At 60.6% G+C, this 17,024-nt stretch overlaps 1 protein-coding gene across 1 annotated transcript; it reads right to left on the bottom strand.

The window, feature by feature from the left end:
* Window positions 1–115: 115 nt before the first annotated feature.
* SYNPO (synaptopodin) lies at window positions 116–14,493 on the bottom strand. Its single transcript, XM_051631550.1, has 5 exons — window positions 14,301–14,493; window positions 12,673–12,760; window positions 11,370–11,455; window positions 3,418–5,342; window positions 116–2,223 (listed from the first exon to the last, which is right to left on the bottom strand). Exons 1-5 carry the CDS (start codon window positions 14,491–14,493, stop codon window positions 1,462–1,464), a joined length of 3,054 nt encoding a protein of 1,017 aa, XP_051487510.1. The 3' UTR covers window positions 116–1,461.
* Window positions 14,494–17,024: the final 2,531 nt, after the last annotated feature.

Below are 17,024 nucleotides of genomic sequence, written 5' to 3'. Positions count from 1 at the left end.
ATGGAAGGAGCTGACCCTCAGAGCCAGGATGGTGGCCGTGCATCAGCAGCAGGAGGTGGCCACGTGTCACACGTGCCCAGGCCACCCCAGGGATGGATTGGCAGCAGGCAGGGTGTGATAGCGGCAGTTTATTTCTGAGCTGGGTTACAACTGTGTGGCAAAGGTGGGTCATGGTGGCCAGTGGAGGGGGGGGGGGGGGGGTTGGAAGTGTGTGTGCTGCAGGGTGGGGGGACCCTGGGGGACAGGGATGGGCTGGCTCTGACAGCATGTCCTGTGGAAAGAGGGGTTCCCAAACCCCAACAGCCCAAACACATCCTCCTTTCTTGGTGCTCCTCCTCACCCCTGGTGGGGGGGAACTAGTGCTTTGGGGACCCATCACCCTCCTGGGCACCCACGGCTCTCCTCAGGCTCTGCCATGTAACTGTGTCCACCCTGACCCCCTCCTCTCCCCACCAGCACCAGCCTCCCTCTGACACAGCTGCCCTCAGGGGGCCTCTGCCCACCCCCAGCCCCTCGCAGGGCTCCCGTGGGGACACCAGCTTGTTTCCAAGACACTCTTAGCATCACCTCCTGCACTGACACCTCCTTCAAACCCTCTGCAACCTGTAATGCTTCCTTCACCCCCCCTGCAGTCCCCCTCATCCCCCCACCCACCCTGGCTGCCACAACACCCACCGGTCCCCCTGTGTCCCTCCATCCCGCAGGGGTGGGGACAGGGATAGGATGAGCCTGAGGCTGGGGACAGGGTGCAGGATGGGGCTGTCCCTCTTTGCTTAGGCAGGGTGGGAGGGCACCTGTAAATGGTTCCCCTGACATGGCAATAAATAACTTTGGCTCTTTTTTTTGGTTACTGGGTAAGGATTTGGGGGAATTTCTTTGAAAATGGATCAAAAGTGAAGAAGAAAAAAAAAAGGCAATGAAGAACTGGGGGGGCTGGAATACAAAAATGAACTTTTCCTCCCCAGGGTCTGTTTCAATTGAAACCAGCCAGATATGGAGGCTGGGAGAGGGTGGGAGAGGCTGGGAGAGGATGCCCTGGCCACAGCACCCCCTCAGCACTGGATATACCATGACCCCCCTGGCCATGTTACCCAGGAAAGTGGAGCTGTGGGGTGCTGGGGTCTGTGACACCCCAATGCTGGGGACAGGGGGCTCCCAGGGGACCAGCGAGCCAGTCCTCATCCCTGCTGCGTGGTGTGGCAGGGGCTGGCTGCCCCCCTGCCCGGGCAGTCCTGTCCCAAAAGGTTAGGCTGGTAAAAATAGAGCAGGGCCACGGGATGTTGGGAAGGAGGGAGGCACCTGATCCCACCGGCACCCTGAGGGGACATGGGGACGCTCGTTTTTGGGGACCACAGCCCTGATGGTTGGGGTGTTCCCAGCGGGGGGCAGGGGGGAATCAGCGCACGCACTGCCCAGGCTGGCAGGGCTGGGGACAGGGTGGCTCGACTGATGGTGGCTCATCTAGGAGGTGCAGGGGGCCCCCGAGGGCAGCCCTCCCGACTTCAGCCGCAGGCTGCCGGTCCAGCCCCGGGGGCAGAGGTTGAAGCTGTGGATCCCCGGGCTCTTGGCCCCCGAGTCTTCGGAGTCGAGGGAGACGTCCGAGTCCGTGGGGGAGCGGGAGGTGCAGCGCTTGGCTGGGGACCGCCCGCCCACCACGGGGGATGGCAGCAGGGTCTTGGGGCTGGAGGACAGCCCGGGGACAGGGCAGGAGGACACGCTAGGTGGCAGCAGGAGCTGGCGACCTTCTGCCCAGGTGGAGGCACAAAATCGGGGACCGTCTGCCCGAGGTGAGCGCAGGGGGCTCTTGTGGGTGGGTGAGGGGCTGCCCAGGCTCCCCAGCACGCTGCTGGCAGCCTGCAGTGCCTGGGCTCTGGAGCCCTCTGGCCTCAGCAGCCGGGGGGACTGGGGCAGGCTGTGGGAGCCGGTGGAGATGGGGGTGAAAGGCCGGGAACCCTCTGGCCCCACAGCTTTGGGAGAGGAGCTTTTCCTCCGGGCAGCATTGATGATGTTCCTGGCGAGCCGTGCTTGCATCTGCCGGCTGGCCCGGGGGTCTGCATCCTGCCGCAGCGGGGACAGGGACCTCTCGCTCCACGGAGGGGACATGGGGGGTCCCTCCTCCAGCTCCAGCACCGAGGCTGGGCTGGCCCAGCCGTCCAGGCTGCCCGGGAATCGCGCCAGCCGGGGGGTCCAGGTGGGTGAGGCAGGGAGGGACGGCCGCCTTTCCTGGAGGGGGACAGAGAGTGGGTTAGTGCTGGCACTGCTCCAGGGGATGAAGGGAAAAGGGCAAAGGGACAGGGGCAGGATCAGTGCCAGGGCAAGCACCGTGCTGGCTCAGCCCCATGGAAACTGGGGATGCATCCCTTGCATTGCACCCCCTGCAAGGGCTCCCCAAAATATATATCTGCCCCTGTAATCATTCTTGCCCAGAACATGACCCAGGAGCTCTCACTACCTGCAGCTTCTTAAAGCCTCCCTCAGGGTGACACACGGAGACCCTCCCCGGGGCTTCATCACCCGGCAGCTGCTCCCGGGCCAGCTGGAAGGAGAAGAGCCAGGTCTGACAGCGCAGAAAGTGTATTCAGAAAGAGGGAGGGAAAGAAAAACGCAGGAGAAATAAAAGCACAGTCGAAAGGCAACTGGTTCCCGCAGGGGGAGCGGCAGGAGAGAGGAACAGGCTGAGGCACAGCTGGACCACGAGCATCACCCACCTGCCCTTGCCTGCCCTCATCCCTCTGGCACATCCCGGGGAGGGACACGGACCCCGAAGTGTCCCCGGCACCGTGGGGCTCTGCCCTTCCCCCAGGGATGCCTGTCTCCTCCATGGCATGGAAGCAAACGAGGACAGATCCTGAAGGAGCAGGAAAAGAGGAGCAGGCACAGTGAGGCGGCAAGGCGGTGTGTCCCCTCCGGGTTTGCTTGGGTCGGGTCAGAGCCGGCAGGACAGAGGGGCTGCGGGTGAGCGGGCAGAGCCGGCAGCGCCGGCTGCGAGAGCTGGAAAGGCAGGAGGTGAGGAAAGGAGGAGCCAGAGGTGTGATGCTCCATACAGTTTCCAGGCGAGAGAAGAGAGAAAGTGCCGGCAGTCCCGAGGGATGGGCAGGCTCCTGAGGGCTCTTTGGAATCATGCAGGCTCTACACCCCCAACTCCTGCGGCTCCCCTCGGCTCCCATCACACCAGGGGCGCGGCAGTGCCTGTCTCACCCACGGTCCTGGTGCTGCAGCCTCCCAGCTACTTCTTTTTTACTATTTCCTTTTCTATTTTTCTATTGGTTTTTTTTCTCCACCCTTTTTTGTGGTTGGTACAGCTTTTGGCACGCCTGTGAGCAGTTAGGGAGGACTTGGCTGGCAAAAGGAAGCCTAAAAGCCCCCGTGATTTTCTCTCTGCCACTGCTACTTGTAGTAAAAAGAAGGTTTCCACACCTGTGGCTCAATGCCGGCGTTCCTGGTGGAGTAGGAGGGCCGGGGGGCCTGGAAGCCCCCCTTTGCTCGGGGGGGCAGCAGGCGGCATGGGGAGGCCAGCAGCACCTCGGTGGGGGCTCCAGGATTGGCATGGCTGTTGTGAGTCAGGGGCAGTGCCCCAGTGGTGCTGGGGAAAGGGCTGGAGGTGGTCTGGTCAGCACTGGGCACAGCAGGGGGATGCCAAACAGGGGAAGGAGGCAATGGAGAGGTCAGGCAGGAGGTTTGCTGAGGGTAAGGGTAGGCTTCAGGAAGAGAGGGTCTGGGTGGAGGCATCTCCCGAGGCATGGACCTCACTGGCCCCTTGGATGGGGAGAGGATGAAGAGTGAAGACTGGAGTTGGTAAGGCTGGTGCTTGGAGATCTCTAGCTCCTTCTGGGAGACCTCGTTCTCCATCAGGTTGCTGCTGTACAGAGATGCCGGGGGGGTTTTGGAGGGCCTGGAGGGACTCTTGGAGGCGTGTCTGGAGACCATGGGTGACAGGCACACATTGGCATCATACTTCCAGGAGGGAGGCAGGGACATGGTGGGTGATGGGGACCGCAGCAGCTCGGGCTGAGAGGGAGCCTCGATGATGAACTTCTCCATCCTGGACTGCCGGCGGGCAAAGAGCTCAGCCCCTTTCCCTCTGGCTTCGCTGAGGTTGTGGCTGGGCTGTGGCTTCGGCTTGGGCTGGATGGTGGGGGACTTGAGACAGGAGGACCACGCTGGAGCATCGTCAGCCGGCGGGAGGGGCTGCCCAGCCCTGGCCACGCTGTTGGGGACAAAGTTGGCAGCTTCAGCCCCAAGAGCGAAGGGCTCCTCCTCGGCACTGGGCTCCCCCAGTTCCTTCTGCTTCTTCCTGCTGTCCGCGCTCTGGACCAGGTCCAGCAGATCAGGGTTGGGGCCCAGCTTTGGCTTCTCAACAAAGGTGAACATGGACTTTTTATTAGCTCTCCGGGCTGCCGATTCCTCCAGGATCCCTGTTTTGGGCAGGGGGTTGGGTCCACTCACCCTGCAGCCCAGGGGGTGACCTGGTAGCATCTTCTGCTCCTGGGGTGGGTACAGGGCTGAGTAGGCAGGGGGAGAGCGGACGCGGGTGAGTGGCGGGGGGCTGCTCAGGGTCTCTGCATAGGTGGGTGGTGGGGGCAGCTCGGTGTTAGGGGGTCCCTCCGTGGGCTGGCTGCTGGCAGGGGATGCCTGGGTGCCAAAAGGTCTGGCCGTCCGGTTCTTCACAGGCTTGGGCTTGGCCAGGGTGAGATGGACCTCGTAGTACTGCCGGCCCTGAGCCCCGTTCTGCTCCTGGCTGGCTGGCGATGTCATCCCTGTGGCCGTTCCTGCTGGTTCACTGGGCACCTCGCTGGGCACCTTGCTGGGCCCCTTCCCAGGCCCCTCGCTGGGCACCTGGCCGTTCTTCCCCTCCCTGGGGCTCTGTGGCAGAGCAAGAGCTGCTGTGCTCAGCCCCGCAGGGGCTCCCACATCCCCCCATCCCCCTGCCCCACTCTCCATCCCACCAGCTGCCCGCTCCCGCACGCCGTTGGTGGAGGCCGATGCCATGTTCTCCTTCAGGTAGACGCTAAGAGGGACTTGCTGAGCTTCGACTGGTGGCTCCCAGCATGGGGAGGCGTTCGCCCGCAGCCCCTCCCCCGGGGTGCTGTGCTCTGGCTTCATCCCCTGCCCCTCGCCCTCCTCCATGGCCGCTGGCCGAGGCCGGGGAGCGGGGCTCAGCGGCAGCCCCCGGTCATGCCCGTCCCCGGTGAGCCCGTCGACGCGTTGCTTGCGGCGGTTGAAGAGCAGGACGCCCTTGGAGCTGGGGCCGGGAGCCGCGGTGAGCTGCGCCGCGATCCTCTGGCTCCGCGCCTTCGCCTCCTTCAGCTCCTTCTCGGAGAGGCTGGCGCTGCGGGAGAGACCTGGGCGGGGGGGGGAGAGGCGAGTTAGGGGGGCCTCAGGAGGGATGTGGGACCCCAGCCCTCCCTGTCCAGGCAGCCCTTCCTCCAGGTATCCCTCAGCATCCCAACTCCTTCCCCAGGGGGCAGGCAGGAGGGATGCTCCGGGGCCGGGGTGCACATGGGGGACATCAGAGTTCAGGGGTGATGGGGACTCAGCGTGGCCCCCAGCGAGATGCTGAGCATGTTGGTGGACAGATGGCAAAGCCCAGGGGATAACCAGGGGCACTCATAACCTCTCCTTCCCTCCTATCCTGTATTTCACCTGGGCTCCATGCTCAGTGACCCCATGGGAAAGGAATTTCTCCCAGGGTTTCAGCAGATCTCAGGTTGCAGCTCACATGGTTTTGGCCCCCGACAGCAGGCAGGGAAGGGGACAGCATGTGTCCCCAAGCCCCTCACCCCAAATCCTGCCAGCCCTGAACATGCAGAAAAGCAAACCCAGCATCAGCGAGGAGATGCCAGCCCTCCATAACCTTATGGCTAGGTTGGTGGTCGGCCCCATCTGGGGACAGATTTATGGAGCAACACGAGATGGCAGCAGCCGACAGAAGCTCTGCGGATCCTGACCCGCCAGACACGGACACAGCCCGCAGCAAGGCACCAACCTCACGCCTTCGGAGCCTAGGCAAGCGCTAAAAGCAGCGTGATAAAAGCTCGGTGAAAGCCCCGTGGCGAATGGCTGGAGTGCCACTGGGCTTCTCATGTGTTCGCCAAAAGGTCAAGGCACCAACCCTTCCCGAAGGCTAAAAGGATTATAGAGCTGCCGGGAACGCATTTTCTCGGGGTGAGCAATTTCCTACGAGCGCGCCCCGAAGCGCCCACGGGAAGGGCAACATCCCCGGCCCTGCCGAGGACACTGCTTGGGGACAGACACCGGTCTGGACCATCAGCAGCACCTCAACACCCACCAAAGGTGCTGCCGGGACAGCTGGGATGCGGGTGTCCCTGCTCCAGCCCCAGCGGGTGGCCAGGGCCGCCCCCCCCCCCCCAGCCCTGCTCCCCTTCCCATCCCTTCCATTCTTCCCTTCCTTCATGTGTTTCTCATTTTCTTGCCTTCTGTGCCGCTTGGGAGCCTTCCAGGATATTTTCAGCAGTGGCTCAGCCTACCAGGGAGGGAAGGGATGGATGACTAAGCCAAATCCTTCCAGCAAGCACACAGTGAAGCGGGAGGGCTGCTGCAAGCTGGGCATCTCCTCTCCCTCACCCTTCATCCCTCCTGCCTCCCTCAGCACCCTGCACATCCCTGCTTTGGCCCCAGCACTGCCAAAGCCTGCTTCCCTGGAGAAGGAGGAGGAGGAGTTGGGTGGGTGAAGCCTTCAAGCTGCCCGATGGGAGGGTGTGGGCTGGGCATGGGGTAGAGGAGACAGTGATGCCAGTGGAAACTCCCTCCTGGAGGGAGGCTGTGTCCACAGCGGTGACACCAGCAGCCACCACCTCCCCGGTGAGCGCCCGGCATTGTTTAACGCCCCGTTTCTATTTGCTTTGGCGGCGGCACAGAGCGGGGCCGCGGTTTCCTCCGGCCGGGCTGGCTGGAGGGGGGCCAGCACCACGGCTCCCACTCCGCAGGGTCACCCTCGCTGCCTTTATCTCCAAAACGGAGCAGAACTACGGCCAAGGAGCTGTTGAGAAACAAGCCACAGGCTCCAGATGTCTGTGAATTCCGTGCTCCAAGCCGAGCATCCCTGCTTCCTCGGAGGCCAAGGCCGCCTAAGAAGCCAAGCTCTCGGCGGAGCCATTTCGCAGCCTCTCGCTCTTGCTACTGCCTTTTAACAGCAAACGAGGGGCCTTGAGGGATCTCCTCCATGCTGGAGGGATGACTCAGCTCTTGGCCAGCCCATTCCTGCTTGGACTAGCCACCGGATACACTCCCGCATAGCCAGGACCAGCAGTGGGATTTGTCCCCTGGTATTATGCCCCCAGGTATCCCTATCCCGTGCTGCTGCCGTGGGCCCAGGCACTCCCCCAGGCCATGGGGTGCTGCAAGGTGGGAGACCCCCACCTGAAACCCCCCCACCTGAAACTCCCCCACCTGGCATTTGGTCCCAGTATCACCTGCAGACCCCTATCCCCCATGTGCTAGCAGCAGTCCCTCTGCCCCTGCCCAGCTGGTTCCCACCACTTCTGGGCTGCTCCACCTGAGCCTGCTGGAAACGAATCCCTCAGGATACTAATGAGGATGATGGCAGTAATAATTGCTCTTCACATCCAGTTATTGCACGGATGGAGTGCAACAGCCTCTGGCAGGCCAGAAGAAACTGCAGAGAACAACCCCAAACACTGCCCTGCTTGCACAGCTACACACAGCCCAGTGGATGGATGGACAGATAGATGGACAGACAGACCCCACAGCCCTGCAAGCTGGCTCCATGGCCACCATTGTAAATGGTCATTGCTTGACCCAGGGTGACATCCAGATGAATGACGGGTACCACCTCTCTCCCCTCTCCCCTCCAGCCTGAGCCACAGGATGAGGCCATTCAACTTGGCACAAGAGCCTTCAGCTGCAGTGGCCAGAGGGATCCTTGTCACCAGGGCAGCTCCTGCACCCCTCGTTCCCCTCCCAGCTGCAAGGAACATCTCTTCATCCCTCCCCACCATCCCCTGCCAGCTCAGGCAGGCTCTGGCTGCATGCTTCCCCCAGGCCCCAGGCAGATGGGAGGGAGCTGAACGTGCTGAAGATGTCCAGGTGCTAAGGAGGAGGAGGGGAGCAGGGTTGAAGGCAGCCTCAAAGGCATGGGGAGGAGGCGAGAACAAAACTATGCATGGCTGAGGGCACCCAGGGCTTGCATGGTGCTGGAAGCTGGCGTCTGCCCATGAGCAGGAATCCAGTTCAAAATCCAAAGGGTGACAAACCCTTCTCACGCTCTTGCACTCTTCCTTCCCATGCCATGCACTGGCTCACCACCACACTGTCCTTCAGGAAAGAAATGTCTCCCCTCTCCAAATGTCCTGGTTTCTTCCAAGAACAATGAATCCAACCCCACCAGCCCTCTCTGCTGCCACGTCCCTGTGCTGGGGGGTCCCTCAGCAGCCCCTTGCCCTGCAGTCCAGGGATGCTGAGGAAGGAGATGCTTCCTGTGCCCCACAGGACAGCTGGACTCCTGGTGCACCTGAGCAGCTGGCCACTGGCCACTAGGTGATATTTTGGCCACAGGAGCCTTTAGATCTCTATCTGTATTTATATAGGAACTTGTTCCGTAGGTTTCCCATTGCTCCAGGGTGACTTCCAACAACATCCCCTAAGTGCAGGGCTTAACAGGTTCTAACTGAGCTGTCAGTCACTCTTCCCTCAGCACATACTGTGCTCTCTCCTCCAGAGCGAGGATGACAAGGGTGATGAAAGGCATTTTTGTTGTTCTCCCCTTCTGGCCAAATGGGGAAAAAAAAAAGAATTCCTTCCAACTCAGCTTTCCATGCAAAGGACAGGACCCCCTGCACAGGGCTACTGCAGAGTGCCTGCAGTCCAACCAGCAAAGGCTGGTGTCACCATCTGACCCCAAATGGTGGTGAAGGATGTATCAGGCCCTACTTTTGGCTCATCCTGCCCTGACATGGACTCCAAGAGCTGGAATGAGACAATGATTTGGTCCTAAATTGCAGCAAGGGAAGACACTCCAGGCTTTCTGAGTGGACAGATCCAGTGGAAGATGCTGGTCTTGGCATGGCCAGGATGTCATCTAAAGAAAAACACCCACCTCACAGGTCTCGGTGGCTCTGTCCTTGTACAGAGAAGCCAAGAGGTGCCAGAGCCCCGATGGGGCTGGCAGGATGCAACAGGCCATGTGAAAGCTTGGACTTAGGGCTGGCAGGCGACTCCAAAATCTTCAATGTGGGCTCTGTCCCTAGCCTGCTCCTGGTTTGGATGCTCGGCCATTCCAACCCTGCAGCCCACCTTGGTCAGCGGGCAGAAGGATGCTCAGGATGTCCCACAGGACCACCCACCAGCCCCAAGGCTGCCCAAGGCCAGGCAGAGCTTGGAGCAGGAACCTCAAACCCCCCTTCGCACAGCGCAGCAGCTGCCAGCTGTAACACACAGGCACTTCTCCCTCTTTCTGACCATTTCTTGGGCTGTGGTGAGTCAACCCAAACAATGCCTCTTGCTGGCAAAATCCCACCAGCAAAACCAAGAATTAAACCGAGACAAACCCCATCTCCAGAGGGACACACGCCACCGCCGCGCCACCTCCCTGCCCCAAATCAGAACACACATCTACAGCCAGGCAGTGCTGGAAGGCGAAATCCAGTGTTTTCACCCAAACATTGAGGACTTTGGACACCGAGGAAATGTAAGCAGGTTTTTTGGCAGAGAAGCCAACTGGCCTTTTGCCCCAATTACAGCTGTGCTGGATTTTTTTGCAATGCGCACCAACTCGCACACAGTTAAGTCTGCGCTTCCCTCTGGCTCCCAGAGTTATTCCCAATAACGTGCTGCTAGGAAAACAAGGAGGGTAGCACAGACAGGCAGTTGAGCAAGCTAGAAACAGATATGATTCAAACATATGGATTAAAATATGACTATTTTCTGCCTGGTTCCCAGCTTCTAACCCTCCTATACCCCAGGTATAAATCCTCCATTAAGTTGTTAATCCATCCTGGCCCTGCAGACCCAAAAAGCCCCAGCTCAAGTGGTGGGTGCTGTGGTGGGAGCAAACCTCCCCTGCCTGGCAGGGCACACCGTGCTGGGCCTCTCCTCCTCACGGGTGCCTTTGCCAGTGACAAAATCTGGCACAGCCAGAAAATTCGATGCGCTTGCAAGTTTTCCCTGTGCTCTGTTTGCAAGAGCTTTGCTGGATTTGGAGCTGTTTGCTTCCCCACGCTCCTCCCGGCTCACAGCTGTGCCCTTGCCTTGCCCAGCACCCAAATCCTGCTGAAAATCACCCCACAGCCTCCAAGCAACAAGCCCTAGGACATCCATTTGCCACCTGGGAGAAGGAGGAGAAGGGGTTGGGGGAGTTTGCTGTTTAATAGGGCTGGCTGCCCCTACCCCAGCCCCACTTCCCTGGGGAATGCCAAGCCAGGGGAATGCAGCGAGCAGCCCCAGCCCTGCATGCATCTCTGCTGGGGAAGAAGAGGCTGCTGCTACAGCAGAAGTGGAGGCAGCACCTTCCCCCAGCCAGCCAAAATGCAGATTTTATCTTTGCAAAAATAGGCTGGAGCCAGGCAGACTTCCTCTAGGCTGCCCTGCCATCCATCTGCCTGGCACACAGCAGTGCCAGCCTGTCCCATGGCCAGGTACCCTATCCATTCTGGCAGGTGAGTTCCACATCCCCTACTCCCAGCGGAATCACTGTGACACATTCCAAGCTGCTTGAGCCCCCAGTGACAGCCCCGAGGGGCTGGTGCCACGAGCTGGAGCTGTTGGCCTGGAGAGAGAAGGTCATCTGGCTTGGCTTGGCCCCGTCGGATGGAGTGGGATGAAATGGGGCCTTTGCTGGTGCCTTGCACAACCTGTAAGGGATCCATCCTGCTGGCTGCCAAGCCAGAGGGACAGAACTCGTGTCTGCAACATGGGGTGGCATGGCCAGAGAAGATCATGTCCCTGTCGTGGAGGACAGGGGACATTGCCTGGGAAGACACTCCACAGAGCTGGGAGGGTCGACCCTGCCAACCCCCCGAGGGGAACCTCCACGTCTCCCCACCGTGCCTCCCACGCCCTGCGCCGGACCCCCGGGTGTGGGCAGAGGGAACCGACACCAGCCCGGCTGATTTACAAACAGATAAACCCCGCTCAGCCCTCGTCTCTCCTCGGGGCTGCCTGCGGCTCCGCTCGCCTGCCCTTCGCCCACCATCCCTCCCCTCCGCCCACCCCAACCCCACCGCGCAGCCCCGGCTCCCCGTCGCGCACCGTCAGCCCCCGGTAACCCCGGATATCCCAGCACCTCCTGCAGACCTCTCTGTGCTCCCACCACTCCCCGGACCCCCGGGTCGCTGCCCCGGCCCCCCAGCCCCGCCCGGGGGCAGCCGCCCCCTCCCCAGCCCCGTCCCTACCCGCGGTGCCGGTGCCGCCGCCGCCCCTCGCAGCCCGACTGCACCGGGGAGGAGGCGGCGGGCAGGAAAGTTGCGGCAGCTCCGCCCTCGGAGCGGGCCCGGGGGGTGCGGCGGGCGGGGGCCGGGGGGGTGCGGCGGGCGGGGGCCGGGGCTGTGGGGGGGTGGTGGGTCCTGCCTGCCCTTCCCTGCTCCTGCCCCTGCCCCTGCCCGTCCCGCCCGACCGACCGGACGGGTCCCCTTTCCCGGCGGCACCGGCAGCCGCCCCTGCTGGCCCCGGCGGCGCAGCCCCGCCGCTCCCCGTCCCGGCTGGGTCTGCCCGGAGCCCGCTGCCGGGGAAAGAGCAACGCGGGCATCCCTTTACCCAGCTTGGGACATCCCCTTATCCCGTCCTGGGGCATCTCCCTTATCGCTGCTGCGCACATCCCCCTTATCTCTGCCCTGCTCGTCCCCCTTATCCCATCCCGGGTCATCCCGCTTTCCAAGCCCTGCGCATTCTCCTTACCCAGCCCTGCTCCTTCCCCTTTTTCAATTCCAGAACATCCCGCTTTCCCAGTACTGCACATCCCCTACCCTGTCCATCACCCCCTTTCCTTCCCCCCAGAGCCCTGCAGCACCTCACCTGCTGGGGAAGCAGGGCATCCCCTTGCTGCCAGTTTCCCCAGTGCCGAAAGAGCTGGGGCACTTGGAGCTGACCAAGAATCCACCACGGGTGTCACAGCCCTGGGGACCCCCGGGGAAGAGCACTGAAAGCCCTGCACCAGAGCTGCTCTGCTCCCAGTGATGGGGGATCACAGCCCTGGGTGAGGCGATTCCTGGGAGCCAGAATCACCTCCTGCCTCCACTGTCCTGCTCCTTCTGAGGCCGCAGAGCTCCTGGGCACTGCTACCGGTGGGACCAGCCTCACCCCCTTCCCGTGCCTGTCCACACCACAGGATGAGCTCTTGGCCTTATTTTTTGCCTTTCTAATTTCCTTTCTTCCTGGCCCTCTTTGCTTTTTTGTGTTTTTCTGGTTTTTGATGGAGACTGGCGCTGGCTTGGCAGCCCCCAGGGAGAGAAACCTTCCATTTATTTGCACACCAGACAGAGAAACCAGTCCTGCCTCCTGCATCTCCCAGTCGCTGCCTCTACCCGGGGCTCCTGCCCTCCCCAGCCTGCCCTGAGAGGTGCCAACCAGCCTGGGCCGCTGTGCCGGATATTTGGGAGCAGCCAGCCTGGCCTTGGGCTGCTGGATGGGGACCAAAAGGGCACCTGGGACCTGCCTGGCTGTGTCTGCACCACTTGTGGGGACCCATTTGGCTCCCACCTCTCAGGTTCACCCCTGTACGATTTTGGGTGCACCCTCTTCTCTTGCAGGAGCTGCATGGGAGAAGGGTTATTTGATGCCCAGCCAGCTAAGGAGAAGCAGAGCAAATCTCTGACACCTCGCAGGGATGCTCCTGCAAACACCTTGCTGCAGGGGCAGCCCTGATGCCACCTCCCTCCTCTGCTGCTGTCCCTGCTCTGAATCAAACCTCTCCTGTGCAATCCTGCAGGTTTTTAGCAAGATCCTGGCTCTGCTGCCGGGTGCTGAGGACCCTCAGTGACATCCTGCCCGGAGGCTCTGGAAAATCTGACGGGTCCTGCAGGCAGTGGCTGGTGGTGATCTCACTTAGAGGGGGAGGAAATGGGACAGACAAACTCTTTCCAACAAACCTGTTGAGTTACTTTAAAATTCCAGGCTGGCAGCAAAAGTGCTGGATGGCGGTGCGGGTTAGGAAAATGCTGAGCCTGGACAGAGTCAGGCCTGACCTTTCTCCGCTGCAGATCTGCCATCCCAGAGCAGAGTGAGAAAGGGGAAGAGTATTTGGGCCCATCTGGTTTGTGTACTCAGCCCTGAAACACGATGCCTGCACGGCCAGAGAGCTGCTGGGGCAGCCGTGAGCCAAAGGGCTTGGCTGAGCTTCCCAGCCCTTGTCCCATCCAGGAAGTCACCGGCTTTGAGGACGTCTGAAACCCCCAAAAAGCAGGGGATGGATTCTGGACACCAGGTTCATGCTGTGCATCCCCAGCCAGTCCTGTCCCTCCCCATCCTGGGAACGGCTTTGGGAAAACCAGGCTCTGAGCAGAGCAGCAGCGTCTGATAACGTCATCCCATGGGGACAGTGACACACCTGCCCTGGCGCCCTGTGGCAGCTGAGATAACAGCTGGGCAGGAGCAAAATAGAAAGAAGGGTGGAAGAGGGGTTTAAAAATATGTCTGATGCCTGTAAGAGGATGGGTCTAATCCCATGGGAGCATCTCCCCTGGGTGGGGAGGTCTGCGGTAACCCTAGATATGTGCCTGTATTTGTGTCACTGTGACCACAGGGACAGTCACAGAGGGGAATGGCTGTGAAATGAAGCTGTGAAGCGAGGTGATGGCAGAGAGCATTGTACGAACCAACTGGCTTGAAATAAAGTGCTTAGTTTTTAAACCAGGGGCTGAAAGAGAGATGGCTGCAAGCCACGTAATGAATGCTTGGCCATCCCCACCCTGACCAACCAGGGAGAGATGTCCCTGTCACAGGCAGTACCCCAGGAGATGGCTCTGATCACTCCCTTTTTGGCAGGGTCCTGCTGAGCCCTGAGGGCTGGGTGAGGGTTGGGAAGCCCACCCTCTTCATGCCCTATGTGGAGTTCAGTTGTGTTCTTGGAGGTTATGGGAACCCAACTGCTGCCTTCCCACCCCCCTCCTGAGAAAAGCCACAGATTCCTCCTTATTTTAAAGGCCAACAAGATCATCTCAAGCTAAAGAAGTCTCAGCGGCTCAGCTGGGAGTCTAGGACCTCTAACCCAGTGGAGGTCCTGCCCTGGGAAGAGCTGGGTGTTCCCAGCACCATGCCGGGCAGTGGCAGCCCCAGCACAGCAGCTCTTTTTGGGGTGCAGGATGGTGGTCAAAGGGGGTTCCTCTTACCTGCTTTCCTCGGCTCACTGGTGGGGTTGATGAGGACCCGCTGGATCTTCACCACTTTCCACTCCTGGCTGGGGTCAGCCACAGGGCTAGCTGCTTTTGGGGGCAGCTCTGGGGCAGAGCTGGGGCATCTGAGGGTGGCTGAGGGCTCAGCCACCAAGGCCAGGCTGCTGCTGTCCAAAAAGCGACCTGCCATGTCCCCATTGAGCCCCTCAGGCTCCTGCTGGCAGCTCCTTCTCACCTTCCCTCCCAGTGTCCCTGTCAATCCTTCCTGCATAACTGTCTTGGAAGAAGCAGCATCCCAGAGCTGATGGCACCTCTGCCCCTCTCTGCTCCCCCTCTCCTGCCAACAGCCAGTGTCCCTCTTGGTGTCCCCCTCAGTGTCCCCCTCAGCTGTCCTACAGACACAAGGGTCTTGCTCAGCCTCGCTGGGCTGGGTTTGCAGGCAGGGCTGCAGCAGCTTTGCCTTCAGCATCTTCGCTGCTTCCCTTTGCTGGCACTTCACAGCCTCTCAAACCTGCTCTGCATGGCCAGGGGGCTGGATCCTCCCCAGTAGCATCCCTCGGAGCACGGGCAGTGTCCAAGAGGGAAGATGGCCACGTGCCAGGCGTGGGCCCAGCTTTACTCCTCTTGCAGGCAGGAGGACTGCAGGAGTGGTGGGCAGCTTTCGAAGATCCAGCCGTAGGGATCTGCTCAGAGAAGACACGTCACCAAGGAGGACTTTGCAGGAACTTCTCTTGTCCAGGTGGGCAGAGGAGCAGTGTCCAAGCACCTGTGTGAAGGTAAGAGGGGAGCACTGAGGATGCTTGTGCATGCGCTGATTTCCTCTGGCCAAAACCAGCACAGCTGCTCCTGGAGTCCCCAGCCCAGGCTCCAGCCCCAGCGCTGCTCCCCATGGGAAATGCCCCCATCCCTGTACCCCACTGCTGTCGTGCTCACTGGCCAGAACCTGTTTCCAGCCATGAGGTGTCAGTTCACCCAAGAGGGGTGGCTTGGGGTGCTCCCCCTGCCACGGTGGCCACACTGCTGGGGAGGTCAGGGAGGGAAGGGGAGGGGGCCCCTGCCCACCTCACCCCAGCACCCCCACCCAGGGCTGGAGCACTGTGCCCAGCTCCCTCTGCTTTAGCAGCCCAGACATGACTGTGGACACCCCTATTTGTGGCTGGAGCTGGGGGACAGTCACTGCTCAGGAGGTGGAAGCCTTTGGGTAAGAAGCTCTGGCTCCCACCTCCATCTCTCTGGAAAGCAAAGTTCCCACCATCCAGCTAACAAAGCCGTGTTTAACCACTGAGTGACTCAGGCGGCGCCAGGATAAGCGCAAACAGACGCGCTTCCCTTCTGCCCAGCACAAATCCCGCTGAATGACGAATGCAGGCACCGAGACAGCTGAGAGGTGAGGTATCAGCTGGGAGAGGGGGATGTCATTGCTCCCGGGGGCAGGATACGGGGGCGGGGGGGGGGGAAATTCCTGTGCCACGAGTCCTCTGCAGCCACCCAGCATTGCCCAGCCCTGCTCACTGCAAGGCTGGGTCCTAGTGAAGCACCCATCGGGCACCGCTGCTGCTGGGAGACCCACAGACTGGGATGGATTTCCCAGCCTAACAACCAGCTGAGGAGGAAAAGAGTTTTCTGCTGAAGCCCAAACCCCACTCTGAGCTGTTGCAAGATTTTTCAGTGGAATAAGAAAAGGCACCAGATCAGCTTTGCGGGCTGTGCTCAGGCAGGATTACACCCTGCAGCTTCATCTGGGGCTCACACAGCTTCTCTGCAAAAACTTTTCCCACCTTTAGCAAGGTTATTCTGGAAATGAAGGCAGGTTTGAAAACAGCCAGTGAAAGCTTGGCTGCTGCTTGGGCATTTCCCAAATGCAGGGCTGCATTTTTTTGAGAAAGCCTGAAGGAAATAATCTGCCCTTTCTGAAATCCTTCCTCCTGCCTTGCTCTGCTGCCATTATTCAAGACGGATTAGCAAAGAAATCCTGGGGGGAAACTGTCAATGTTTCTCTCTGAAAAAGGAATCTCACCCTGCTCTTTACGTAACTCGGGGCCCCAATAGTTGTGGGAAGCCACCCACATCTTTCCTTAGAAACATGGCAAGTTGTCGGAGCTGGAGGGAGCTGGCTTATCTCAAACGAGGACAAAGAGAAAGTTGCTGAAAACAGTCCCAGCCCAGTGTGGGTCAACAGAGATCCTCTCGGAGCAGCTCTGCTGCCTCCCTGCTTCCACCCCCTCGCCCCATCCCTAGGGAGAAGGTTCCTCGGGCAGCACGACTCCCACCCACCCTACACCAGAGCTGCCTTGACAGTTTGCTGGGTGAGCCTGTACCGCCTTGACAACCACCTTCCGAAGCCATCCCCTTCCATTTTGGGAGTGCTTTCTGCAGGTGGGCATATCCCGGGGATGGGTGCCCACAGTCTTGGCGTTCCCTGGGAAAACCCTTCCTTGGTGAGACCCGACTGGTGGCGTTCCCTGAGGACACTCTGCAGGGACGAGGCCGCCCACGCTGCCAAAATACCAAGTCCCAAGTCTGCTGCCTCGCTGGGGGCCAGTCTGAGCCCGGCACTGCGGCGGGGGGAGATGCCAGCAGAGGAACCGCCTTCCCCCCTGGGATGCAGCTCTTGGGCTGTGCAAGCAGCTCGGGAAGGGAATATTTATGGGTAACACGTATCTTGAGCAAATGCTGCAGGGCTGATCCTGTCTGCTGGCAGACCGGCTGGGTCGGATGGGT

Source organism: Apus apus, chromosome 13 (assembly GCF_020740795.1).
Source record: "Apus apus isolate bApuApu2 chromosome 13, bApuApu2.pri.cur, whole genome shotgun sequence".
Lineage (NCBI taxonomy): Eukaryota > Metazoa > Chordata > Aves > Apodiformes > Apodidae > Apus > Apus apus.
This window is presented reverse-complemented; position numbering and strand designations above follow the sequence as displayed.

Coding starts and splice junctions, on each gene's coding strand:
- SYNPO (XM_051631550.1), bottom strand. CDS start 14,493: ATGGCAGGTCGCTTTTTGGACAGCAGCAGCCTGGCCTTGGTGGCTGAG. Junction 5,343..11,369: donor CGGCGGCACCGGCACCGCGG/GTAGGGACGGGG, acceptor CCCCCCGCCCAG/GTCTCTCCCGCAGCGCCAGC. Junction 2,224..3,417: donor ACGCCGGCATTGAGCCACAG/GTGTGGAAACCT, acceptor GTCCCCCTCCAG/GAAAGGCGGCCGTCCCTCCC.